This window comes from Ostrinia furnacalis, unplaced genomic scaffold, assembly GCF_004193835.3.
Source record: "Ostrinia furnacalis isolate ACB-3 unplaced genomic scaffold, ASM419383v2 OfSCF4654, whole genome shotgun sequence".
Taxonomy (NCBI): domain Eukaryota; kingdom Metazoa; phylum Arthropoda; class Insecta; order Lepidoptera; family Crambidae; genus Ostrinia; species Ostrinia furnacalis.
The window spans coordinates 157,400-184,415 of NW_021134893.1; the positions used below are offsets into that span (position 1 = coordinate 157,400).

Sequence of the window (27,016 nt, forward strand, 5' to 3'; positions counted from 1 at the left end):
AGAATTTGTCAAAGTCAAAAGTCATAGTTCTTACAAGACTTTACTTTGAGTTCATCTAAGTGATTTACATGCTGTAAGTCATATCATCAAAGAAGGGAATTACATTCTGCAACCTGCCGATCGATTATAGTCTTTATCGGAACAGATTATTTCCTGTCTTATCCAAAAGAAGCAGGGTGTCTTCAAATCGGAAACACACGTGTCAAATACAGAGACGGTACTTTTTTTATCTACGACGAGGAAGCTCTTGGCCTGTATCTCACCTGATGGTAAGTGATGTTCAGGCCGAAGATGGAAGCGAGTTTCACCCGGAATCCTCAACTACGGAGGAACTGGCTATCTTACCTCTTACTGCCGGAACACAACAATGCTGTTAACATTGTTGTAATGGCGACAGACTTAGGTAAAAAAAAGCCTTTAAATGTCTCGTATTCATCACTTCAGCTGTCACTCCTATTCAGTAGGATTCTACGTAGGGGAAGATTCTACGTCTGTGTGTGTACGTGAGTCAGTAGGATTCTACGTAGAAATGAGGAGATCCGCAGGAGAACCAAGGTGACCGACATAGCTCGCAGAATTGCTAAAATCAAGTGGCAGTGGGCGGGGCACATAGCTCGCAGAGACGATGGCCGTTGGGGCAGAAAAGTTCTCGAGTGGCGACCACGGGCTGGAAGACGTGCATTGTGGAAAACCTTGGAGGAGGCCTTTGTCCAGCAGTGGACGTCATTTGGCTGAAACGAACGAACGAACTACGTAGGGGTTCATATACACTAGCAAGCCTACCTTGGACCAGGACACATCCAGTAGGTCGGACGTATGTCCCGAATACACTTATAATGGCAGCGGGCAGAAGGGCGCGGCGGCGGCGCTAACGACACTAGTGACTCTTGCGACGGTGTTTGAGGAACCTGTGGATGCTAGATACATGAGCCGGTGTACCAGCGAGCCTACCTTGGACCAGGACACATCCAGTAAGTCCGACGTGTGTCCCGAGTAGACACAGAAGGGCAGCGGGCAGAAGTAGCGACTCCTGCGACGGTGTCTGAGGGAGTTGTGGCGTGATGCGACAACCGGTGTACCAGTGAGCCTACCTTGGACCAGGAAACATCCAGCAGGTCAGAGGTGTGTCCCGAGTAGACACAGAATGGCAGCGGGCAGAAGGGCACGGCGCTAGTGATTCCTGCGACGGTGTCTCAGTGGATGCGAGATACATGAGCCGGTGTACCAGCGAGCCTACCTTGGACCAGGATACATCCAGTAAGTCAGACGTGTGCCCCGAGTAAACACAGAAGGGCAGCGGGCAGAAGTAGCGACTCCTGCGACGGTGTCTGAGGAAGCTGTGGCGTGATGCGTGAGCCGGTGAACCAGTGAGCCTACCTTGGACCAGGACACATCCAGTAAGTCAGACGTGTGTCCCGAATACACACAGAAGGGCAGCGGGCAGAAGGGCGCGGCGGGCCCGGGCGCGTCGGCTCGCGGCGGCGGCGCCAGCGACGCTAGTGATTCCTGCGACGGCGTGGGAGATGACTTCTGCTCCGCGTTGTATTTGGTGCGCATGTCCTGGATGATGGAATTGGAATAACATTAAATTCAAAGCAAATAAATATTGTTTAAATTGGTTACATATTGCTGGCTACTGTATTTGTGCTCACTACTTGGCACCAATGGTGTGCTTACACGTTGACAAGATCTTAAGACAAGATCCAAGACACTAACGCCAAACTGGTGAATGCAAATAGGAAAGTGCTCCTACTACTTCAACGATCACCATTTGGCACCACCAGCGAGTGACAAAACCTTACTCAACAGTGACACGAGTTGCTTGATTTAATCTTATCTGCAGGAACACGACTATCTCTAATATATCAGAGGCAATTCTCCACTGTAACACAGCCCTAAATTTTCCACAGGCAAATGTAAGATTTGAACTACACTCCCCACGCTGTCCTGGTTTCATTTAGTTGAGGAGACCTGAAAGTGGCACTTTTTCATCGAATCGAAAATCAAATCCGTTCACAGAGCGATGTAACTCCATCCAAAAAAACACCAGAGGTAAGGCCTTTCGACATTACAACTGTCACATTTTGCCACTTGTCTAGGGGGGCTGTTTGAAATAAAAATGTAAAAGCTGCGCACGTGACTTAGGCGGAACAGTGGCGAAAAAGCACAAGTTCATCGCCATCGTCAAAAGAAGAAATGAAATAGTTTATTCAGTACATATACACTGGTCATCACAAAAATCGACCCTCCCGCGACCAGCACTTTCAAACGTATGCATTCCCACTTCCCACAAGTGTTGGCACCATTTGAAAGCCTAGTTCTAAAGTTAATTTCATTAAAGGAAAGGTTTTTACCCCAAAAATGTGTCTTTAAAAGGATCCAGTCACTTCTTCAAAAAATAGGTAGTTAGGTTGAGCCAACTTTTATGGTTTTAATACTGTTAAGTTGGGATTAATCGCTATCCATCTGTTAAAAAGGACACGTGAGATCATTATTTGGTTTTATAACCATAAAAATTGGTCTAATTGATCCTAGAGGTGAGCCCAAAGTTAGGTCTATTTTCAAGTCACATTGATTGTATATCGCGTTTATGTTAATCGTTTATTAAGAAATTAAATGTGTTTTTCTTTAAGGATATTTATTGGGCTTTCAAACAACACCAATATTGTTGGGGCACCATGATTGTGTCAGTAGAGTCGAGTTTTCCTGTAAAACGTAGGTGGGCCGATTTTTGTGATGACCAGTATAGGTGCTCTTTCCAGGGCAATCATAATGTCTTGTTTATTGATCGTACCTGGAACATGTGGTGCGCGTCGCGTGTGACCCACACTCGCAGCAGGCGGTCTTGACCAGCCGTGGCCAGCAGCCGTCCGCACACGCTGAACTTGCAGCACCAGACGGCACCAGAATGTGCTGATCCCATCTCCTACAAGCATAGATAACACTTTTGTTAAGAAAAACTTAGCTGCGTCTTACCCCGCCGCCTTGGTTTTTTCCCCTCGCGACTCGGCCTAGTAAAACTCAATACTGTATCATCCGAGCATTTCTATAAGTGTTTACAAAACTTCTAACGACTATTGTATTGTAACTGTGTGCATTCAGTTCCTCCGTGCTTGGTGGTCCGGGTGAAGCTCGCTTCCATCTTCGGCGTGATCATCACTATTACCATCAGGTGAGATACAGGCCAAGAGCTTCCTCGTTGTGGATAAAAAAAAATAAAAAATATGTTCAAGTTCAAGCAAGACTTTTTCAACCTTTTTTTTTAAGATTTTCGATTAGGTACATAGGCAAAAGAACAACATTAACACATTGGACAGCACGCGGTTCACCAGTGAGCTTCGAACAATAAAAATTTTGAAGAAGACTCAAAAATGGCAACACAATGGTGCCTGAATGATGGACTAGAAAGAAATTATGCAATTAGCTTTAACTGAGGAAGGGTTTTACTAATTTCACTAACCTGTACATGTCTGACGCAGCCATCGAAGTCATACGGCCCCTTGTGCGAGTTGGAGGCCTTCAGCTTGATGTTATGCTCGCCTCTGACGTCATCCGCTATATCGGCCACGTCTTCTTTGTGCCTCGCGTGGGACACTTCTTGCGCTAGCGACTTGGCCGCGTCGACCGTTTTCTTGACTGTGCTCCCGAAGAAACGTTTTAACCTGGATGTGGTGGAAAAGATAATAGAGTGGCAGCCATTTTGACGTTCGCGTCAGTAAATGAAATAAAAACTATTATTTTTATTTTTGGTGAAATGATACAGTTATCTTTTACGTTTAATAGTGTGAAAAACAAAAGCTTTGCATGGATTAGAAAATTGCTAAAAGAAACCAAGCTGAAGACTGTTTCAGGCCTGAGATATGAAAAGAAAAAGATCTAAATAAAACACTTTTATCTGCATCAAACTAAACGAAGCTCAAAACTAGATTCAAAGTCAAGCATAGATTAAAGACCAATCGCAGGCTTGAATCTAGATTCATACTCAAGTCATTGCATAAAACGGGTTATGTGTGCGAATGTGGACACAAATCAAAACATTTTGGCTATATTTCATTTTATATCTTGTAAAGCATTTTTTAATTTAGGATATTTACACCTTTTTTCATTTATTTTCATATTTTATGTTAACTATGACACTCGTTCTAATCAAATCAAACTCATCGTTAGTAGTATAAAACATTTTACTTTTAAAAGTACTTCCGATAATTTAGAATTCATATAGCAAAAACACACTTGTTCACACAATCCCTGAAGCCAATTCTAATTTGTTAGTTGCAATCTCGTTTCACCTGAAGTTCACGTCGTTCGTAATTTTCTTATTTATGTTGTCTTGGGAGTGACTTTTTACTAAAGCTCTCATTGGGCTCCTAAATAACGAGAAAACTAATATGAATCACCTCTTAGTACAATAGGTACCTGTTTATGAAAATAACTGACATTCTATAGTCCGGTCGCCGAGCACGTAGAATTTCGTCCAATGACCCCAAGCTACCCATCCTTATCGCTCGCGCGTAATTATATTGCTGTCGCGACTGTGCGACGGGCGGCCGCAGTGAGTGTGCGAGCTCGGCGACCGGGCTTTAGTCGACTTTACGAAAATGGCGACTCAAGCTTTGCGACTTCTGACAATCTTTAATGTGGCCACGCCCCCTAAAATTAAATGTTTAAAATTAACCCCCTTCACTTGTTTTGGCGACATGATCGTGTCTACCCGTTTGTTTTTGTTCAGAGTTGCCTAAACGACATCGTGGTGAAAAATCTTTAGGCTGCCAAAACGGGACGTGGGATCATTGAGCCCTTATCGATAAGAAAGTAAACACAAGTCGGTAAAATCGTCATCATTTTGAACCTTAAACCCTGGATTCAAAGGCGATTGAAATGTGATGAGAAACATCCTGCCTGAGGGTAGTGGGTAGTCCTGAAATCGACAGTATTTTGAACCTTGACACCCGGGCTTAAAGTTTAAAGTTAATTAAAACATGATCTTGAGGGCAGTGTAGTACTCACTTGTCGGTCTTGCGTTTGAGAGCGGCTGCCCGTTCGGCGGGCGGCTTTCTTTCTAACGCGTCGTCGCCGCCGCCCGTTGCCACTGATTCTGATTCTTCGTCCGTCTCTCTAGATGGAGAAAACATACAATTATAAGTAAAAGTCTTTAGCTTAGCGCTGCAATTATTGAATTTGGTCAAGTCAAGTAAAGGTTAAAATTCATAAAAAGCACTTTTACACGTCCCAGTATTAACCCTACCACTTTTTCGGGACAATAAATGGGCCAGTGGGCCTTGTCGGAAAATTGAAGGGATATGTTAAAAACAAAAGGGGATGTGATACCTCTAGGTGATAAGAGTAGGTATCAAAATAACTTTGTGTATGAGCCGATTTTGTATTTTTCTCTTCTCGTTTTTTTTTTCATTTTACGTCATAAATGGAATATCCTTTTTAATCACAACACCTAAACCAGACATTATTTTGCGCAAGCGACCATTATTTCCATTTACCCGCTGAACACAAAAGCATAACACACGGTAAAGAAATATTTCCACATTCCATTAAAAATAAATTAGTTTGTATTCAAAGAGTTGAATATGAAAAAAATACAGTAAAATATGCTTTAGAGTAGTTTTAGCGACCCGACAATCACAACAATCTGATTAAACTTCACAGTTAAATATTCCTCCTTACACAAAAATATTGGTCATAATAAGCCCCTAAAGACGCTACACACAGTTAATATAACTGATTAAACCTAGTGGCCACACTGAGGAGGGACACGGCGCGGTCGACGGACGGAGTCTGGCGCCACAACATGTATGTAGACGCCAAGTTCCACCGCCAGAAGCTTTTCCGCTTCACTGTTTCGTCTGGGCTGCAATGTTTGCAATGCAATGACCCCATGTAAGATATGTATACTTCTGCTGCTGTCTACTTTCTAGTATTTTTAAAAAATAAGGAAATGGTGGATGTTCAATACCAATGCACAAATTCATCCATAGGACTTTTTCTGTCACTATTTCACGCTTCACCCATTGAACTGATTAAAAGATGGAATATATTATATAGACATATTTTGACACCCAGGGAAAACATAGGCTAGTTTATATCACGGGTTTTAGAAGAGGCTGATACGTGAGCGATAATAATAATTATCTTTCTGTAATTGACCAAAACTGATGTGGGAAAAAGTTATTACTAATATTCTCGTATACCCCTCATGATAATTTTGTGAGTTCACCACAACAATAGTCCAGCGGCGTCAGGTTTGAACCAGCGTTTTTCGGATCTCGAGTCAACCAATCAGACACCGACATCGTTGGGCTATTGTTGACTTATTTATGCCCGTTTTCACCTTTAGCACAAAATATAACAGAAGACAAACTCCATACTAAACGCGCTCGAGCCACGCACACATAGACACCGCTCTAGCAAGACTGTCTTGGACGAATGCGAGCGCGACGTGGCGNAGTGGATATTTGTTATTGTCTTTCTTGCATAGTATTAAGAGTAACATTTTTCTATCTTATCGAAATAAACGCAACACTTGACAAGACAACCCTAGCGCGACGGCCGAGCGTGCGAGCGAGAGAGGTATGCAAAGCGAGGTACATACATGAGTTTACCTTCTGTTATATTTTGTGCCTTTAGTCCCTAATTTTTAAGTGACCCCTATGGCAACACATAACAGGAATTTTGTTCACATAGGGGTCACTTAAAAAATAGTGATTGATGGTAAAAGCGTCATTAGTCTCCGTCTCTCCGTTGTCTTTCTTTCTGCCTGTCAATAGAATGTATGCTATGTATGTTGTTACCGTGTGTTGTCGTCGCTGGGCCTTGCGATGTATTCGGAGGTGAGGCGCATGATGTGCAGGCTCAGTGGGTTGATGCACTGCGGCAGCTTGTGTTCAGCCACGCTCAGCGGGACTCGCTCGCCTGTGCAACCAATTATGAGTCGTAAATATACTAAAGTCTGGTCGCAGAGCACGTAGAATTTTGTCCAATGACCCCAAGCTACCCATCCTTATCGCTCGCGCGTAATTATATCGCTGTCGCGACTGTGTGACGGGCAGCAGCAGTGAGTGTGCGAGCGCAACAGCAATATAATTACGCGCGAGCGATAAGGATGGGTAGCTTGGGGTCATTGGACAAAATTCTACGTGCTCAGGGACCGGATTACAGCTGAAAGTTTAGGTTTCAATGTGCAGGCTTAGAGGGTTGATGCACTGCGGCAGCTTGTGCTCCGCCACGCTTAGGGGGACTCGCTCGCCTGTGCAATAAGATTTGATTCTTAATTGTACTTCCTTAAAGGTTAGATTTCATTCGAAGCCAAAATAGATTCTGGCTACTCACGAGATTCTGAGGTTGGAAATAGAGCTAGGGTTTGTTTGAAATATGCATGTCGTCACTACGTCCAGATTCATTATTTAAAGTATTTTCCTACATGGCGTTTTTTGCACTGACGTTGCAAAAGAACGCAGGTCGATGTATTCTTTTTATTTTTTGCCAACGCAAATGTTGAGCGGCTGCCGATACTGCCGAAGTAACAGCCGTGTGGTTGCGTTTATTTGAAAAAACATTGCGTTGGAGTCGTGGTGACATTGAGCCAGCGCCGTGTAGCGTGGGCTCTGGCAAGACGACGCGACGCCCAAAAGACGCTAGCGTGTCCTTTATTCAATAAATGTAATCTGTTTGCAAATCGCAACTAATAATAAACTAATAAATGAAGAAAGTGAATTTTTTATAGTGCCCTCATTTCCAGAATCATTCACCCAGATGAATTGATTCGACTAAAGCAGTCGCCTTGGTTCACCTAGTAATTAATTCACTCAGGTTTTCGCATCTGTCACCCTGATATGGGTCAACAAAGTGGAATAATTCCTTACCAGTGTCCCCTCAATTGATGTTTATTGTCCGTGGTGTATATCTTTTCTTAAAGGTTACTAAAACTTTCTTTGTCACCTGTCATCCGCTTTGCAATGGAAAGAAGTCGAACCTTAACTTCGAGCTCCTCCTATGTTGTTTTGATTAACTTCACAGTTTACCTTTCCCCCAGGACAAACTTAATCTTCACTGGTTGGATTTTTATTGGCGGTCAAGCTGTAGATCCTGGCTACACAGGAGTTGCAGCGGTGGGAACGAGAGGTGGGAATAGTCCCGTTACCAGTGTCGAGGTTGAGCACGGTGACCTGCTCGAGGATCTCGATGTCGGTGAGACGCTGGCCCGAGGTGGTCCGCGTGCGTAACGCCAGCCCTAGTTGCTGCTCGTCGCCGGCCGAGCGTCTGCGAGCGGCCGTCAGCGATTCCGAGTTGCTTCTTCTTGCAAGATAAGGGAACATAATAAATAATAATAAATACACTTTATTGCACACCAAAGATAAGAACAGAAAGAAAAGGAACACACAAGGTACAACTAGGCGGTCTTATCGCTATGAAGCGATCTCTTCTAGACAACCTATGGTGACAGTTACTTAAAAAAAATATGAAGGAGAAGGCGGTGTCGACACTAAAGAAATAAATGAAAACAAAAGGCATAAAATTTAAACCAAAATAATACATACAAATAATACACAAAATATATTAATATACAGGGTGTTAGGTAAATGGGTATATGAGCCGACACTAGCCCATGTTAACATGGTCATATAAATGGTATGGTGAAGTCAGAAAATTTATATCTTCATTTTAATTATTTTATTTTTCATACAAATCTGATTTAATAAAATTTATTTTGTATGAAAATTTAAAAAAATAAAATAATGATATCAAATTTCTGACTTCACCATACCATTTATATGCCCATGTTAACATAGGCTATGTCGGCTCATATACCCATTTACCTAACACCCTGTATACATAATTATATAAAATATAATATATACCTACATACATAAAATATAATATATACCTACATACACGAACATGTTAGGCGGGTTTTAGAATCGCGCTGATCGCTCGCTGATCGTCACCGCTGACAGATCAATACATGTAATTGAAGGGAACGTTCCTGAGTGACGCTGATCGCTCGGCGCCGACGCTTCATACTTTCGGCTGTCAGCGTTGACGGTCAGCGTGCGTCAGCGTGACTCTAAAACCAGCCTTAAGCTGTGTCCATACCGAGCGCACGCGCTCGCGAGCCAAGCTCACTCAAGAGCGTCGAGCGACTTGAGTGAACAGAATGAAAAGTTTGGCTCGCGAGCCCATGCGTTCGGTGTGCACACAGCTATTTACATATTCTAGTGGTTCGGGATTTTAGGGCGTGTATCGACATTGCAAAGCTGCTCGCAAAGCTGCATACTTGCGGTGCATCTAACGAACAAACTCGCAATCAGCCTTTAGTTAGAGCAACCTCGCAATGCTGATATAGACCGACCAGGAACATAAAAAGTAAAAACCCTCGCCATGTTGCGGAAAACTAATGGTACTAATTTCTTTTAATGGCAACAGTAACTGAAAACTTCATTGACATGTGTCAACCGTTTGGTGTAGTGGTTCGAAACGGACTACTATTCCGGAGGTAGCGGGTTCGATTCCCGCACAGTACAAACATTTGTGTGCATGAACATATTTGTTTGTATTGGACTGGGTGTTTTCTATGTATAGTACCCATAGTACAAGCTTTGCTTAGTTTGGGACTAGAAGCGCAGTGTAAAATGTCTAAGAATATTTATTTATTATTTATTTATTTATTTATTTATGTCACCTTGCATGTCAGTCTATTGCTGTCAAAGTGTAAACAAACTTTATTTTAAATGTGCGCAATTGATTTTGTGAATTAAATTGCTAAAATCTTTTTATAGTCGTGAAAGAAAAGTGGTTCACAATGTGTTAAAGTATTTGTCGAAGAGAAATTATGTATAATTATAATACTAAGGGTTCGGACAATATTTTCATTGAATAATGTTTCCGACAAAGGTTGTCAAATTGACTGACATGTTTATCGTATAGTACAGTCCACTATGAAAATTAGCTGTGGTTTGTTTCAACTACCTATTTTAAAGTTTTTTGTCACTTTCTAAGTGTTGAATTTTATGGAATTGGGAAAGAAGTACCGAGTTTGAAGAGTTCATGAGCAGACATTGCAGTTGAATATTCAAGTTCTGAATTTGATTATTGATGAATAATAAAATAAATCCTACCAGCTCGATTGATGGTTTCATTTAATTTATTTAAACTAGGTTACCTATAATAATATTTTTTCGTTAACTTATGAAAATATGAAATTAGCCCGTAATCCTGAATCCTGATACATAAAGTTAGCCTATTAATTTAACACCAAGTACGACTGTACTCAGTGTTGCACTATCAAATGCAATTGACGCGTCTCTATGCCAGGGTTTTTATGTTCCTGGTCAGGCTATACACGCTTTTAAGAACCGCGTACCCAGCTGGTTACCGATCATAGCCACCGGCGACATGTCGCGGAAAATGTGCCACCGATGCATCCCTGTCATCCCGGTCACCGGGGTAGCATTTACAACGGACTCTAATTCGCGAAAGGACACCACGAGTTTCCAATTTCATACAAAACAGGTCATTTTGTAAATCATCAACAGCTTGTCACCAACCACCAGTGGCAAGTCGGTGGCCCATTTTTGTGTTTGAGTAGGCGCACACCGTTGATTTTTAGTTGGCCGATAGTTGTGCCCGATTTTAAATTGGGTATTTGACACCATTCGCCAATAATTCTAAACCACAACTTTTTTAAAAAGACACTTCTTTCTGGTCTTAAAAACTTAATTAATTTTTAATTACCTGTAAATTACGATTTTTGGTTGCATTATAATTGTAAAAAGTAGTTTCATTGAGTTGATAAAATTGTGACGTCACATGCTAGTATCGCCGTACAAAATCTATGGGAGAGTGTCGTTTTGACAGTTTTAAAAAGTACGTCAATTGATTGGTGGTGTCAAATACCCTATTGTATGAAGAATCGGCCAAATCCAATCGGCGTAGTGTGCGCACTCCCATACATGCCCATACTGATCAACTGCCCGACTAAACTATCGGCCGACGAAAAATGAACGGTGTGCGCCTACTCTTAGTGTCAGATATAATGAAAGTTGATACGACTCAATTATAATTAACGAAAGACAATTTACAGCAAAATTAAGATTAAAAGAAGCTACTTGTGATAAAAATCCAAATCCACAGTGCTGATGCATACCTGGTAGAATGTCCAAGGCTTGCATGCCCAGAGGCGTTGGAGGCGCGGCCCTCACTATGCGTCCGCGCACCACCGCGGGACAGCCCTGCGCTCGCACTTTCGCCTGCTATAAAATAGTACTTTAAACATCTGTTTATTTATTTATTTATTGGGCTATCAACATGAGATACAGTATTAAAAATTATAATAAAAATTAAACCAAAGGTCTCTAGCTAACTCCTCCCACACAAACGATAACCACAATATTATTAAAATGTAAGCAATGCGTGAATTGAAGCTAGAAGTCCTTAAACTTAACTTTATCTTAAACACTGATATGTGAATTTGTTATGTAAATCAGTGACGAATGAGGGAGTGTGTAACATTAAGATTTGCAGGGTACAATCGTCGATGCATCATCTCGTGAACTTCAAAGTTTCTATTTCTGAATGAAATCTCCTTGGAAAAAGGGATACATCCCGCAGTGGAGTGCAATGGACTGTGCGGATTAACTTAGGGCAACGTCCTAAAGTCAAAACAATAAATAGCACAATATTTTATGACGTGAAAAAGGTATTACGTATTCACATACAATAATACACTGAGAAATACATAGTGGTAAATCAAAACAAGTTTATCTATCCCACCTACCTTTAACAGCCTCCTTGATGTCCAAAGTAGAGTCGGGCGCGTTCGTTTTATGTCTGCCCGATGCGTTCGTGCTACTTCGGGAGGACTCGCTCGCGCGTTCACTCGAGCGCGACTCGTGTATACTTGTTGAAGATCTGTCGCTGGCTGAAAGCGAGAAGATTTGTTGATTTGATTTGTAATCTGTCTCAAATGCTGTCTGTACAATACAGACAGCATTTGAGACAGATTACAATTTTTTGTGGTAAAATCCAGCATATTATACGTGAAGTTCTCGAGTGGCGACCACGAGCCGGAAGACGTAGTGTGGGCAGGCCTCCCACTAGGTGAACCGACGATCTGGTGAAGGTGGTGCCTGGATGCGTGCGGCGCAGGACCGGTCTTTGTGGAAAACCTGCAGTGGACGTCTTTCGGTTGAAACGAATGATACGTGATTGAATCCGAAATAAGATCCTTAATAAGGAGATCTGCAGGATATAGCCCGCGGAATAGCCAAACTTAAGTGGCAGTGGGCGGGACACATAGCTCGTAGAGCTAATGGCGGAAAAGTACTCGAGTGGTCACCACGGATCTGAAAATGTCCAAGGCTCCATTTATGATCTGGTGAATTTCGCGGGAAGAACCTGGATGCGGGCAGCGTAGGTAGGACCAGTCATTATGAATATCTTTCGAGGAGTCCTTTGTACAGGGCGACGTCTTTTAGCTGGAATAATGATGATGTGATAGTACATACCGTACTTAGTGTGCGAGAGTTCAAGCGAGTCCTGGAACTCGCGCGTGAGCGACTCGATGGTGCTGGCCGGGCTCGGCAGCGCCATGGACTGACTCGCGCTCGGCGGCGGCGCCTGCGGCCCGAAAATAAATCAATCAATCAAATAAAAATTATCTTTATTTGTTTAGACTAATTAAATTAGTACTTGCAAATCGTCAAATGCTCTTAAGGAGCCTATACATGTCTCATTCTTCTTTTGTCCTACCAGCGCTTCGAGACAAACATTTGGCAAGTGCTGAAAAGAAGCGCCGCAACAAACTCAGTCACCACTGTCTGCCGGTTTAATAGGTACGTTAACACAAGGTATTGAAGTCACGCACGAGTGAATGAACATCGTCAAACATCTGAATGTACGAAGATTTTAGTAATTTATACCACGTCGGGTTACTTGGATTACTAGTGTATAAATTAATTCCTACTAATTTACAGTATAATTACGAATGACAAAGGTGACTTACGCCCGTATTCACAAACATTACTATGAGGACTCACAGTGCGCGTGGACGCACAGGGTGACACACGAACCAATCACAGAGCTCTATTCAACGCTGTGCGTTCAATTTGCTGCTTCACTTAAGCAAGTATCGTTTGTGAATACGGGCGTGACCGTTTCTTCCGCCACTTCTTCTCAGCACTAGCCCATGTTGTCCCGAAGTGGTGGTAGGGCAAGCTATATTTGGGACGTGTCCTAGAAAGGGCCTATGTACTGAATAAACTATTTGAATTTGAATGATAAGATGACAACTGTTTACTACCTACATCAGTAAGGCGCGTTGCGCGCGCGATTACGCGTGCATTTGCTAGGGGCGGCTGTGATTTTTTTAATAAAAAAACTATGGTAATACAAGTAGAAGTTAGGTATCCAGCAGTTGTTTATGATTAATTTTAACGAAAAAAAACCGACCTTGCCCTACATAAGCAACTAGAACCCTATTTCATTTTACTAATATACTTATGTACCTGGAATTACGCAAATAAAGAAATTTGATTTGATTTGATTTCAGGATTACAGTTCACGAATACAATTACAAAATTACTTACAGGCATATTCACTAATCCTCAATGTTCACACATGACACAAAATTAACTCGATAAAACAATAATTATCACACATCTTATTCCAAATACTTGTACACATCTAATATAAATTAAAGTTACTGATCGATTTAGACGACTTATGGCCCAGCGTTTACGACTAAAGTATCACACACACGTGACTAAAATAAACATTATTAAGCAGGCTGATTCACCGATGAGTAATGGCCGCAGTTTTCCTCGGCTGCACCTATCAGCGACCTTAAGCATTTGCCGGTAGTTTCCTTAACTTAATGGCTTTTGTACTAAATTGTTTTAGTTGCGTAATGAGTGTTCATTCACATTAGTTTTAAGTTTTTTGGTGGTTTCATCTTACTTACGTAGTAGCAGTTTTGAAAATTTTGTCTGAGAGATTTTGTGTCTAGAAACGACCACTAGAACACAATGTTTTTTTTTAAATATATTTTTTTAATAATAGAAAAAGTGACAATTTAACTTTCTCCCGGGACAAACTTGACCTTCACTTGTTGGGTTTTTATTGACGGTCAATCTGTAGATCCTGGCTACACATAGTAGCAGCGGTGAGTTCCGTCCGACACAATAAATCTTTGCTTGTGTCATTTGCCTACTCTCGTTTAGCGACCTATAGCATGATTTTTCCACAAAGGGAAAGTTCTTTGCCTGAATGGAAAGTGATGATCGTATACAGGGTGGAATTTTGTAATGCCACCTGGAGGGAAAGTACTCTTAATACTGTAGATAGAAAATTTTACTGAAAGAAAACATTCCTTTATTTTTGAAAAGAAAGAGAACTGCATTCAAAGATTTCTACAATGTAAAATTCTCTACCATGTCATACAATTTCCTGTTACATAATTAAAATAATTTAAGATTTCATGGTTATCCTTTAATTTGATTTATCAAGTTTGTTAGAGAGATTTCATCCTTATACTTAACCCTAACGATCGATGCAATAAAAATACAGGGTGTAATTTTTAACAGATTTCAGTTGGTTCGAATCCCGGCTGTAGCAAGCAAATTTTTGGAAATCTTTGAATGCAGTTATATTTCTTTTCAAAAATAAAGGAATGTTTCCTTTGAGAAAAAATGTCTATCTATAACATTAAAAGTACTTTCCCTCCAAGTGGCATTACCTACAAAATTCCACCCTGTATATTCATAAAAGCGAAAGGCACTGATTGACTGACTCACTCACTCATCACGAAATCTCAGAAACTACAAGTGCTAGGAGTCTCAAATTTTGCATGGGGGTTCCTTATAAAACGTAGGTGCTCAATAAGACGGGATTTTGCAAAATTCAACCCTTAAAGGGGTAAACCGGGAGCCACGCGTAAGAAGTCGCGGGCGGCCGCTAGTACACTATAAATACTACAATGTAGTCTATAGTCTGGTCCGTGAGCACGTAGAATTTTGTCCAATGACCCCAAGCTACTCATCCTTATCGCTCGCGCGTAATTATGTTGCTATCGCGCTCGCACACTCACTGCGGGCGCCAGTCGCACAGTCGCGACAGCAATATAATGAATGAGGGCTATCGTTTTAGCGCTCACCAGTTAGCGCCACTGTAGAGTAAGGTCCTGTCACTTGCTAGTAGCGAAGACAGTGGCACCAACTGGTGAGCGCTAAAGTGGTAGGAGGACTATCGCATTTGCACTCATCAAGACGGCGCCACTGTAGAGTAAGGTCCTGTCAATCGCCAGGGGTGCCAACTGTTAAGTGTAAAAACGATAGCCCCCATTACGCGCGAGCGATAAGGATGGGTAGCTTGGGGTCATTGGACGAAATTCTACGTGCTCACGGACCGGGCTTTAGTACACTTACTTCAACTAGTAACGATTCTAGCTGCGGTTTGTCGCCGCCCGCCACAGGTCGCCGCGGCACGTAGCGGTAGTCATCCGTGTCTGTGGTACACACGCTGAGGTTGTCCCCGTCTGTGGTCGATAGGGATTGCGAGCCGTGGAGCTTGTCTGGAACAAGATAAATAAATAAAATAAACAAATAAATATCCTTGGACATTATTACACTGCGCTTATAGTCCCAAACTAAGCAAAGCTTGTACTATGTGTACTAGACAACGGATATTAACATACTTAAATACTTTTTTTTTATAAATATATACTTATTATACATAGAAAACACCCAGTCCAATACAAACAAATATGTTCATGCACACAAATGTTTGTACTGTGCGGGAATCGAACCCGCTACCTCCGGAATAGTAGTAAGATAATACCAGCTTTAACTCTAGTTTCTAAGAATGAGGTCTACTGCATTTGGGCTCACTAGTTGGCGCCACTGACGATTGACAGGGCCTTAGTCGAAATAGAGATGATGACTGGGTAATGAAATCGAAATTCTATTTACTCCGTCAGATAGATAATAAAAAAAATTTGGACACATATTTTTGATTTTTTTTCATAATCGTATAATTACAGTATTATATTGAGTTGAAATGTCGCGTGACGTCACTTTTGAGTAAAAAATTACTCAAGCGTGACGTAACGCGCCATTTTAACTCGATGTAGCACTGTTATTATTTAATGAAAGAAAATAAAAAATATGAGTCTAATATTTTCTAATTAGAAAAAGAGCAACTAAGAAACGCGGAGAAATTCTAAAGGCAACCGCCGATAATAATGTACCGTGTGAAATGAAAAACTACTAGATTAGTGGGAGTCTAGATTGGAAATCCTTGGGGGTTGCCTTTGTCCATCAGAGGACAGCTTTTGGTAGAGAGGAGGGAAGGAAGAAAAAATTGATCATTGATGTAACGTCAACTGCTATCATTTGCTTTTTCCCCACGCTAAAAAGGACCATAAAATGTCAATGATTTGGTAAGTTTATGTGCTTTTGGTGGTACCACAGAATAATAATAAGTACTACGTACAGAAGTTTTACTTCGCGAAGGTATTTAAAAAAATGTATGCTCAATGTCATTAACAATATGGTGTAATTTAGCCTGTCTCAAGAGTCAAGCACCAATTTGTTGACAAATGTCAGTGATCGGCACTGCGCCGAAGCTATAGGGCTGACTTCGGTAAAATGATGTGCCAAGCTGCGGAAAATGGCGGAGGAAATACATGATTTAGCATGAATTATCATGAATAATATTAACTACTTATTTACCTCTCAGTGTCTTGAGGCAACTTAAAAAAGTACATACTGTGTTTTTATTATTATATAGGCAGTTAAATACTGCACAGTATTTAGTACACCATTTTCCTTATTTTCTTCCATCATACACAAGAATACGCGTGCGTGAGTCAATGTTCGCTCGTATGTGAGGCCTTGTCGAATAGTATCCTGTAGGTGGGCCATCGTGCGTGTTTTGTTTTCGATGTAAACTCGCGGAGATGAACAGGCCTGGTGGTACAAACATACTTCTCTTTTTCTTCCTGGGTGGCGCAACAGGCCCGGCGACACTAGCAGGCCGCGCGGCACCTGAGACTGCCACGATGGCGGCAGAGGAACTGCGGTTCTGCTTCAAACTGTTCGCCTTCGTGCTAGCTATCACGTCGGGCTCTGCCATCGCTAGTACTGGAAACGAAAGAGTTATCATGTACATAGACAATCACAAAATACACATTTTAGCTTATGCCACAGTTAGAGTAGGCGCACACCGTTGATTTTTAGTTGGCCGATAGTTGTGCCCGATTTTAAATTGTATGAAGAATCGGCCAAATCGAATCGGCGTAGTGTGCGCACTCCCATACTGATAAACTGCCCGACGAAAAATCAACGGTGTGCGCCTACTCTTAATAAAATTGGTTTTAGCCGTGTAGCAAGATGTACTGATGAGTATGTAGGTCTAGATCAGTGTTCCGCAAAGGGTGTACCGCGGCATATTGGTATACCGTGGTCATTAGATGGGGTGCCTCAGAAAAAAAATATCTTATAAACTTTTTTTAGTAAGTAAGGTTAAGACTAATAAGGGTACACCATAACACCACACATGAAAAAATTGTATTTTCATGTGTGGTGTACCATCAAAAAACATTGTTTTACTAGATACACTTTGGACACAAAACGTTTGCGGAACACTAGTCTAGAGTAGGGGTCGACAACCTGCGCGTATTTTTGAATGGAAAATTATAGCTTTTCAGTTCCTTATTTCAATATCAAACTCTCAGAAATCAAAAATCTTCACAACTGATTCCAGTCCATCTCAAAAGGTTGCCGACTCCATTCTAGGTTAATTGGCAAAGCCTTCGATACGGTAGAAACATCATCACGCGTGTAGCAATGTGTTATGCGAGCAGTGTTAAATGAGATATATCGACTGTTTCACAAATATCCCTCTAATACAATGACACATCAAAATAAATATCGAAATAATTTATAACGTTGAAAGCTATTTTTGAGCTCCAAATGCTACCTAATTAATGAGTTGTAAAAATGAAAATAAATAGCAAAGGAAAATAATAATTATCTTTGAGTCTAGATTTTTCCTGACAATTACTATTTTAGTCACACGATAATAAATAATACAATGACATTTTTGAATTGATAAAATGTGAGTATAATTCGTGATTAAATGATTGCCTTGTTCACATCAGTACTTACTTTTGTAAAATAACTTAAAAGTGGCTATAGTCTGGTCCGTGAGCACGTAGAATTTTGTCCAATGACCCCAAGCTACCCATCCTTATCGCTCGCGCGTAATTATGTTGCTATCCCGCTCGCACACTCCCTGCGGGTGCCAGTCGCACAGTCGCGACAGCAGCGCGAGCTATAAGGATGGGTAGCTTGGGGTCATTGGACAAAATTCTACGTGCTCACGGACCGGGCTTTAACAATAGTGTATTTCACTGCTTCTTCTGCACACTGGTTCACGATATTGATCACCAGAAGAAGTGGCAGAATTGTAGTCAAAAGGTTTTGTTGGATTGTGTATAAAACTGATTAAAAGCCAAATTACTAGAATAAATGAATTTTATGAACAATTACGACAACATTTCACATATAAAAGCTTCGACGATAAAACTAGCCGTACAAATAAACAAAATTTGACTTTCGATACATACTACCTTCCCAGTCGGCCCAAGTGAGATTCACAGAGGTAATGGCAACTGTATAAATAAAACATACAACCCTTATTACACAAAAACAATGCCCTAAAAAGTTAAAAGAAATCATAGGCCGACTACTAGTCAATTTAAGTTTTTACTGAAGATTAAAATTGACATTAAGTAAGGCTATGCGCGCGCACGGATGACTTCGCACGTTTTTGTCACCGTGACAGTATATCTTTCTCTTTTACACTTTTATAAAGAGAAAAAGAGAGACTTATTGTCGCGGTGACAAACGTCACCCGTGCGCGCGCTTTAAGGGAAGTTAGATAAAAGTTATCTGGCAAAGTATATCCATTTACTTTTATTATTTACCTACCTAAATCACATTTATTATCAAGTCATAACATTCATTTAGAATCCACACACACAACTACGAGTATACTAACTATCCATACGTCTATTTCTAATCAACATAAAAGTTAACTAAACCATTAAAATGACTGTTAATCCATAGCGAATAGTTTAAACTGAGATATGATCTCGTTTGCGACATTGACAGAATCACAAAAGGGCACTCAAGGCCTCATATTGGTAGTAGCACGCCGTTTGAATGTATAATTTGATACGCTCACATAAATACTGTTTTGTTCTGTCAGATATTGTCATTTGGAAACGCGTGACGATACGTTGTGTTATCATTCGCACATTCCGTAGATTTTATGTTTCCTGTACACAGGGTGGCCAAATTTTGTGAAAAAATGTATTACTATTTTAAAAAACCAAGGCAATTTTTAACGATATTTATAATTACAAAATATTGAGGAGTATTTTCATGCAAAAGCTTTATTAACGAGACGAGACAAAAGGTTACGATTAAAGGATACTGATAATAGTACATTCGATCGCAAAGAAAAAGGATCAGTTAGAAAATCTGCAATATCTTCAAAAGTGCCTTATGAAATAATGACTATACAGGGTGTTAGGTAAATGGGTATATGAGCCGAAACTAGCCCATGTTAACATGGTCATATAAATGGTATGGTGAAGTCAGAAAATTGATATCATCATTTTAATTTTTTTAATTTTCATACAAAATTAATTTTATGAAATCCGATTTGTATGAAAAATAAAATAATTAAAATGAAGATATCAATTTTCTGACTTCACCATACCATTTATATGACCATGTTAACATGGGCTAGTGTCGGCTCATATACCCATTTACCTAACACCCTGTATTTTTTCAAGTTGTTTATTTTTCTATATATATAAAAATGAAACCCGTTTCGCGTTGTCACGGCATCACGTGTGAACGGCTGAACCGATTTCGATAATTCTTTTTTTTAAATGTTTGTGGAAGTCCAAGGATGGTTCTTACGGAAAAAAATATTAAGAAAATCTCTACGCTAAGGCGGTACGAAGTTCGCCGGGTCAGCTAGTAATAAAATAAAAATGCGTAGTTTTACCAGTATGTTTTGTTTCATAAAGCTAGGTCATAGCAAAGATAATAGAAGATTTTCTTACCGATCCTTTATCTTTGCGGTTCAGACTCCAGTAGTCTAGTGTATTTACAAGTAATAAAAATCAAAGTACCCTACCGTTTTGATTTCTGTTGTCGGATGCGAGAGGGTCGTCAGATGTGGAGGGCTCGCGCGACGACACCGAAGGAGCAGGCGCCGCGTCTCTTATATTTGCTGCAAATAATAGTGGGTATATTATTATTTATTATGTATATCATAAGTGCGAAATGATGCCAAAAATAGATTAGATATCTCATTTTTGTCGTGTAGTAACTTATATGGATTGAAGCTATTTATAGGCCGTGTAAAACGGTAATTTGTTTTTCCTCCGCGAAAACTGCGAGAATCTCGTATCGTGTAAAATTTACTAGACGGACTAGACGGGCGCATCCCAATGCGCGACGTGATAAAATCTTATCGATGAAAGTATGGGTTTATCGTGTAAAATCGATAAAATGGCGTGATAAACACTTATCGCGGCGCGTATCCTAGGCCTACTCGCTTCCTTTGGGAATTATGGGGATAATAGATAATACCTTGTTATTAGTTACAGATCTTTAAAATTTGATTTCTACATTCTTTAAAAATTATAATCAGAAGGATGCAAGTAAATTAAACTTACGATGAGATTCCGACGCTCCGCTGAGAATTCTTCCTATCCTTCCAAGTGACGTCATGCTTTGCAGGCTCATCGTGTCGTGGGCCACAATCCTAGAAAAAAAATAGATTCAGTTTCCTCCGACTGCTCGACTGTTTATTGTTATGATCAAGTAGCGAGAATAACTCGCTAATACCATATTTGACAGTTGGTGCTACGATAAACTATAGTGAAGACAATCATGGCAGCCAGATGATGTGCCAAAATTAAAACATGTTTTATTTGTGTGGATCACTTGTATTGTCGTCAAATCTTGCTCTCACTGTTTTTTTGTTGGCCAGCTGGCAGAACGAAGACCTCTTCTAGGCTCATATATTTGAATAAGAAGCACAATTAAATACTGGTATGTCATCGACGGGACAGGTGGAATAGGGATGTTTCCTGGGTAAAAAAAGCAAGAGTTTTAATTAGTCCGTCAGTTAGCTTATCAAAAACTACTCGACGCGTATTTTTCACGTTTTAAAACTAATGAAAATGTAAAGAGATAAAGCGTGCCAAAGTTCTAAAGAAAAGGCCTGTGACGTCAGTGAGTGCGTAAAAGTGCAGCACTTTGTGACGTCGCGCGGAACTTCAACGCACTATAACTTTGCAATTATTTGTTTGTGTTATGAATATTAAGTTTTGTAAGGTATTCACATAAAAGTAATGTGACACAATATATTGTTTAAAGTGGGTATCCACATTTCTGTTTGTCCAGTGCTCTCGCCAGTCGAATAATAAACGCAGTATAGAACGCACGACGGGTCTTTTATTTATCAGTGGCGAACGAGGACGGTAAAAAAATATGGCGGTTAAGTTCGGTGAATTTAACATGGACACAGGAAACTGGACTTCATATTGTGAACGATTAGAAATGCATTTTGTGGCGAATGGCATCGCGGCGGGAAATAGATTGCCGACATTAATATCTATTATTGGTGAATCGGCATACGAATTGATGGTGAATTTATGTAGTCCGAGAAAACCGTTCGAAATGAAATATGATGACGTAGTGAAGCTTATGTCGGAACATTTGCAGCCAAAGACATCTATACTGGCTGCGAGATATGTGTTTAGGCAGCGATTTCAACATAACGGTGAGACAATCACTCAATACGTGGCTGAGTTGAAACGATTGTCACGGTCGTGCGACTTCAAGGACAGACTAGACGAAAACCTAAGGGACCAGTTCGTGTGTGGGCTACGTAATGATACTATACGACAGAGACTTTTCGCAGAAGAAAATTTGGATTGGGCAAATGCAAATAAATTAGCCAATATTATCGAGTCAGCGGCCCGGGATGCATCGGTAGTGGATACGGCGGAGGTAACTACCTACAACAGCGCGGGAGACCGCTATACAGCGACGTCAGCAGCGCGGGGACGGCGTTCCAGCATCGCCGGCTCGAATGAAACAGAGGACGTACATCGGCTTTTTAGTGAGATGGACCGTATGAAAGTGACGGGGTGCTTCGCCTGTGGCGTCGGAGGACATTACTGGAACGAATGCCGCTATCGTACTTTTGAGTGCAGTCGGTGCAGAAAAATAGGCCATCTGAGAAGGGTATGTCCACTTGGAANTATCTTTAAATAAGGGTGGAGATGTTATGAATATTAAGTTTTGTAAGGTATTCACATAAAAGTAATGTGACACAATATATTGTTTAAAGTGGGTATCCACATTTCTGTTTGTCCAGTGCTCTCGCCAGTCGAATAATAAACGCAGTATAGAACGCACGACGGGTCTTTTATTTATCAGTTTGATTAACAATTAAAAATATACGTGTCCAATATTTTTTTTATATTAAAATTAACGGACAAAAAAATTTTTTTAGGAAACTAGCCTATTGATGTGGCTTACTTGAAGGGGTGCTCCAGTGTGAAGGTGTGGTGGTCATCGGCAGCGTCGGGCGCCTCGTCCTCCTCCTCCGCCTGCATGCAGCGCCGAAGCTCCTGGAACCTCCGCCGGCCCTGCACCACCTGCCGACCGCAACAGATTTACGCCCATTCACAAACGATACTATAAGGTTTCACAGGGCGCGTGGACGCACATAAAAAACTCATTTATTTCTGTAAATAGGCTTAAAAAAAGCACTTTTACACGTCCCAGTATTAACCCTGCCACTGTTTCAGGACAATAAATGGGCCAGTGCTGAGAAGAAGCAGCGCAAGAAACTAAGTCACTATTGTCAGCCTCTTTTTCAAAGGTTTACAGGCTTTAAAATGTATAAAGTTATAAATATTGGTGACACATCATGAACCAATCACAGAGCTCTTATTCAGCGCTGTGCGTTCGATTTGCTGCTTAAGCAAGCATCGTTTGTGAATACGGGCATGAGACACTTCCAACTGAGCTGAGACCTGCACTGAACTAGGAGTTCAAACTTCTAATCAAAAGGGGAAATGACATCGGGATTATTCCCACCTCTCGTTTCCACCGCTGCAACTCCTGTGTAGCCAGGATCTACAGCTTGGCCGTCAATATTATAAACCCAATCAGTGTAGGTCAATGTCGAAGGGAGATGATAATAATATGTGTGCATAGGTTTATTGAGATACTTTTTATAAGCTTAGGCCCGGTTTTCGCCAAGGCGGAGCGAAGCGAAGAAATGTTTTGAATAACCATCGGACACGAGCATTCGAGCAGTATGTACCTATATTACATTGAGAATTAAGATGCTTTTTAAGAGCTGGTAAAACGCTGTTCTGTTATAGAGTTTGTATGGAAATGCCCACGTTCGAAGTCACCCACCAGTAAGTTCTCTTATTCATAGTCAACTGACCAAATGATTTTGTGCCTTGGAATTATTGGTCCCAGATCCTTTACACTTGTGTACGAGAGCTTCACATGTTATAGATCCAAACACAAAAGTTACGCGCCATTGTAGCACAACCACTTACTAAAATACTATAGCACTCTTCATTGTACATATTTTATCGGCAAATACATACGTGTATTCGCCAAATAACACCGACATTCGATTAAAACAAAACTGTGTCAATCGCCGAATCACAGTAACAGAAACACTTTCACTGCAATTACATAATTGTTTGCTTAAATGAACTTTAAAATAAGACTCAAATTGTAGCAGCCTTCAGCGATCCTTGGGGTCCAGCTGTCCAATACCGACTACTGATAATAAACGTAAACACTAACAAAAGGTAGCTAAGTTACAACAGAGTTGCAAAGAGTAGGGTCACTCAGTCGCGGGTCGCTATGTAACGCGGAATGCAATGGGACTAGTGAGAGGCAAGCGCGGAACACGACATGCATCCTTTCTGAACGAAGCCTACTGAAATAAGGTGATAACGGTTATGAGAAAGTGCACAGAGTAGTTAAAGATACAGAGAGTTGGCTCAAAAAGCTGGCCTAACAAGATAAACCAACAATCATTAAAATATATGCGAAAAATATATCAAATCTTGATTTTACGATTTTTATACTAGAGTAAGTAAGACTACTGAATGTACCTGCATTATGCACACAGACTGCCACATAACATAATAATATGCACATGAATAATCTAACCAGTTGAATCAACTTTTTTATTGACTTCATTTCTATTTTTCCAGTGAAGCAGAAAATAGTGTGCTCACTGGAGCATATAGGGCAATAAGTGGCCACACCTCTACTAATACAAGCCCTTCTATTGTGCCCTAGTTATTATTATTTATGTATTTCATTAGGCATTAGAAGGATTAAGCATATCCCACTATGCCTGGCTGGTGTTCATATTACTATAACAAAATTATTCTATTAGTTAGAAAGTTCCAACTCTATGATCTGAGGTTCCAACAGTATACTATCACAAATTATAACATGCAAAGTATGTGTTAGCTCCATAATTTTTTATATGTTTACCATACTGTTAAATAATAATGCTACAGCAAATTCAGCTATTCTTCTTACAAGCCTTTTTTGAAGATTGTAATTGTATAAAACTACTTAATGGATCTCTTGTTTACAATTTAACAAACTAATATCTGTAATTTGTCTTATAATTAGTTTCAATTGAGTTCTAATCAAAAATAATATTTATTTTATACATTCTTCAAGTGGTGCATGACCAGCAAATAAATATGATACGAAATTCACTTTCACTTGTGTTTTTTATTTATTATATTTTATTATATCATGTTGCAATGCTGAGTTATAAAATCATTTTTTTTAAATCAATTTATTATACTCTGAAGTGAATACAATTGGAACAAAAATACAATATTTTTTTTCTTTCATTTCCTGCAATTATAAATACTTCACTTATCGATTAATGAGTTGAAAAGAAAATTATTTTTAGAAATTAAAATTTATATGAATCAAACTTGTTTTTTAATTACTGCACAAATCAACTAACTTAAATATTTCATTTATTTATTCATTATCAACAAACAGCCTGTAAATAACATAATATCTAGTAGTTTCCATAAGTAGTAAGAGATATTAGAAACTAGAATTGGATTGCCTTTCAACTTAAGCTACAATTAAACATAATTACTTTTTTAAAAATACTCACACTCTTAACTGTAGTTCTGTCATCTTCAGGCGGTGTGACTTCGGTGGTCAACAAACTGCCACTAGTCTGTGGACCTGAGTCGGAAGTCTTGGTGCCCAAGCCCTTGTCCACTTTGACATCTGTTTTGTCTTTATTAGCTAGGTCTGACTCTGTCACACTCACACTCTTGCATAGTGATGCTCTTCTGTAAACAAGAGTATAATTCAATTAAAACCATAAAAAATTAAGAATATTTTAGTCGGTATGCGCCGTTGTCAGTTTCAAAACTTTTATTTTCATTTGGATATTGATTAGGCCAAAATTGTAGTATACATTGTAGTCATGTTTATCAAAAAAATGAGTCACAAATGACTTTCATTTGTTTACAATAAATGTATTAGGTCAGCCGATTAATGTTTGTGATTTTTCCAGAATAAAATGAAGTTGGTACTTAATGTGTGTTATTACTACTAACATTCAGAGGCACAACATGCAATGCATATTATGTTCAGGTTTAGGTACACCAGTACTCCCATGCAACCATGACATCAAGGCCTCAGTAGGCAAATCAATCAGCCCATAAAAAACGCTAATTGTCTGGCATGGCTGCTGACGAATGTTAATGTCTACGGCTACCTGTCGCGACCGCCAAGGACGAACGTAATTCACGCATCGAACATTCCAAAACCATGTTTACAAGAACTTTTGTTTCATTGATTTTAAACCACTAAACTCACTATAACAATTGAGTTACACTTAAATTCCTACCTCCAACAAGTGGAGTATAACCTAGGAGAAATTTAGTGAAGATAAGGAAGGAAATAAGGCGTAAAAGTAAACATTTAATTACTTACTTTGAACCCTTAATGGGAGTGAATTCTTCGGCATCGTAAAACTCCTCTGAATCGCTACTGTCGCCCATTGTGTGTCAATAAACGTATAGCAATAAAACTAAATTAAATCGTTTGCAAAAAAATCACATTATTAAGCATCACAGATGTTTATTTTAGCAAAAGAAGAAAGTTGATTCCAACTTGAACGACCATTCAGTTGACATTTCATCAGCTGTGACAGATTAAACTTTTAAATTTCATGCTAGGCAATGAAAGTGGAGATTATACAACAAATCTGAATAACGAAGTAACGTTATATTATCTAATTGAATGAATACAAATGCCGGTATTAATATAGAAAACATTCTTATTAAAAGCTTTTAATTTTAAATAAAACAAATTACATAATTATTTAGGCAGCCACCATGTCGCAAATGTGTTATCCTTATCTAAGTTACGCGCATCTTAGGCACGAATAAATTTGTGATCGCTTCACTGCATCTACGTAGTCAAAATGATATAAATTATACCTTTACGTACTTACATCTTGGCATCAGTCATTTATTATGATTGATTATATTCTCCTTTTCGAATGTATGTAGCAATGATTCATTGAAACATGTTTGCTCGCGGGATTTCAATTGCAACAAAACCAAACGAAGCCAGAAGCTTTGTAAGTAGTTAGGTAGGAAACATTTATTCAATTTAAAATTGCAAATCGTCGCACCACTGGGTTTCTTCCAGTGAACACTTGACAGAAACAATCAAGTCATTTTCTTGCCCAATCCCAACTTTTGGACCATGACGAACCAATTTCTTGATCATCTAAGCCAGATTTGCGGGTCGTGGGTTCAACAGTCAAGCCTTCCAAAAAACCGCAAAAGTACAGCGTTGATTCCATACTCAGATCA

At 40.0% G+C, this 27,016-nt stretch overlaps 1 protein-coding gene across 5 annotated transcripts in view; it reads right to left on the minus strand.

Annotated features, from left to right (window-relative positions):
* LOC114359738 (WD repeat-containing protein 44) overlaps positions 1-26,326 on the minus strand; it is a 29,137-nt gene extending 2,811 nt beyond the window's left edge. Inside the window, exons 1-17 of one of the 5 annotated variants that reach the window (XM_028314227.1) lie at positions 26,127-26,326; positions 25,294-25,477; positions 22,641-22,759; positions 20,765-20,853; positions 20,221-20,316; positions 16,992-17,147; positions 15,432-15,577; positions 12,516-12,627; positions 11,786-11,929; positions 11,156-11,258; positions 8,153-8,307; positions 6,804-6,924; positions 5,744-5,863; positions 5,008-5,115; positions 3,461-3,662; positions 2,795-2,926; positions 1,378-1,560 (exon numbers count right to left, since the gene is read on the minus strand). In XM_028314227.1, the coding sequence (XP_028170028.1) occupies positions 1,378-1,560; positions 2,795-2,926; positions 3,461-3,662; positions 5,008-5,115; positions 5,744-5,863; positions 6,804-6,924; positions 8,153-8,307; positions 11,156-11,258; positions 11,786-11,929; positions 12,516-12,627; positions 15,432-15,577; positions 16,992-17,147; positions 20,221-20,316; positions 20,765-20,853; positions 22,641-22,759; positions 25,294-25,477; positions 26,127-26,194 (2,238 nt within the window). In that variant the 5' untranslated portion in view covers positions 26,195-26,326. Of the gene's footprint in view, positions 1-1,377; positions 1,561-2,794; positions 2,927-3,460; positions 3,663-5,007; positions 5,116-5,743; positions 5,864-6,803; positions 6,925-8,152; positions 8,308-11,155; positions 11,262-11,785; positions 11,930-12,515; positions 12,628-15,431; positions 15,578-16,991; positions 17,148-20,220; positions 20,317-20,764; positions 20,854-22,640; positions 22,760-25,293; positions 25,478-26,126 lie in introns of all 5 variants that reach the window. The other 4 variants (XM_028314226.1, XM_028314225.1, XM_028314229.1 and 1 more) reach the window with 4 other exon arrangements.
* Between the last annotated feature and the right edge of the window lie 690 nt (positions 26,327-27,016).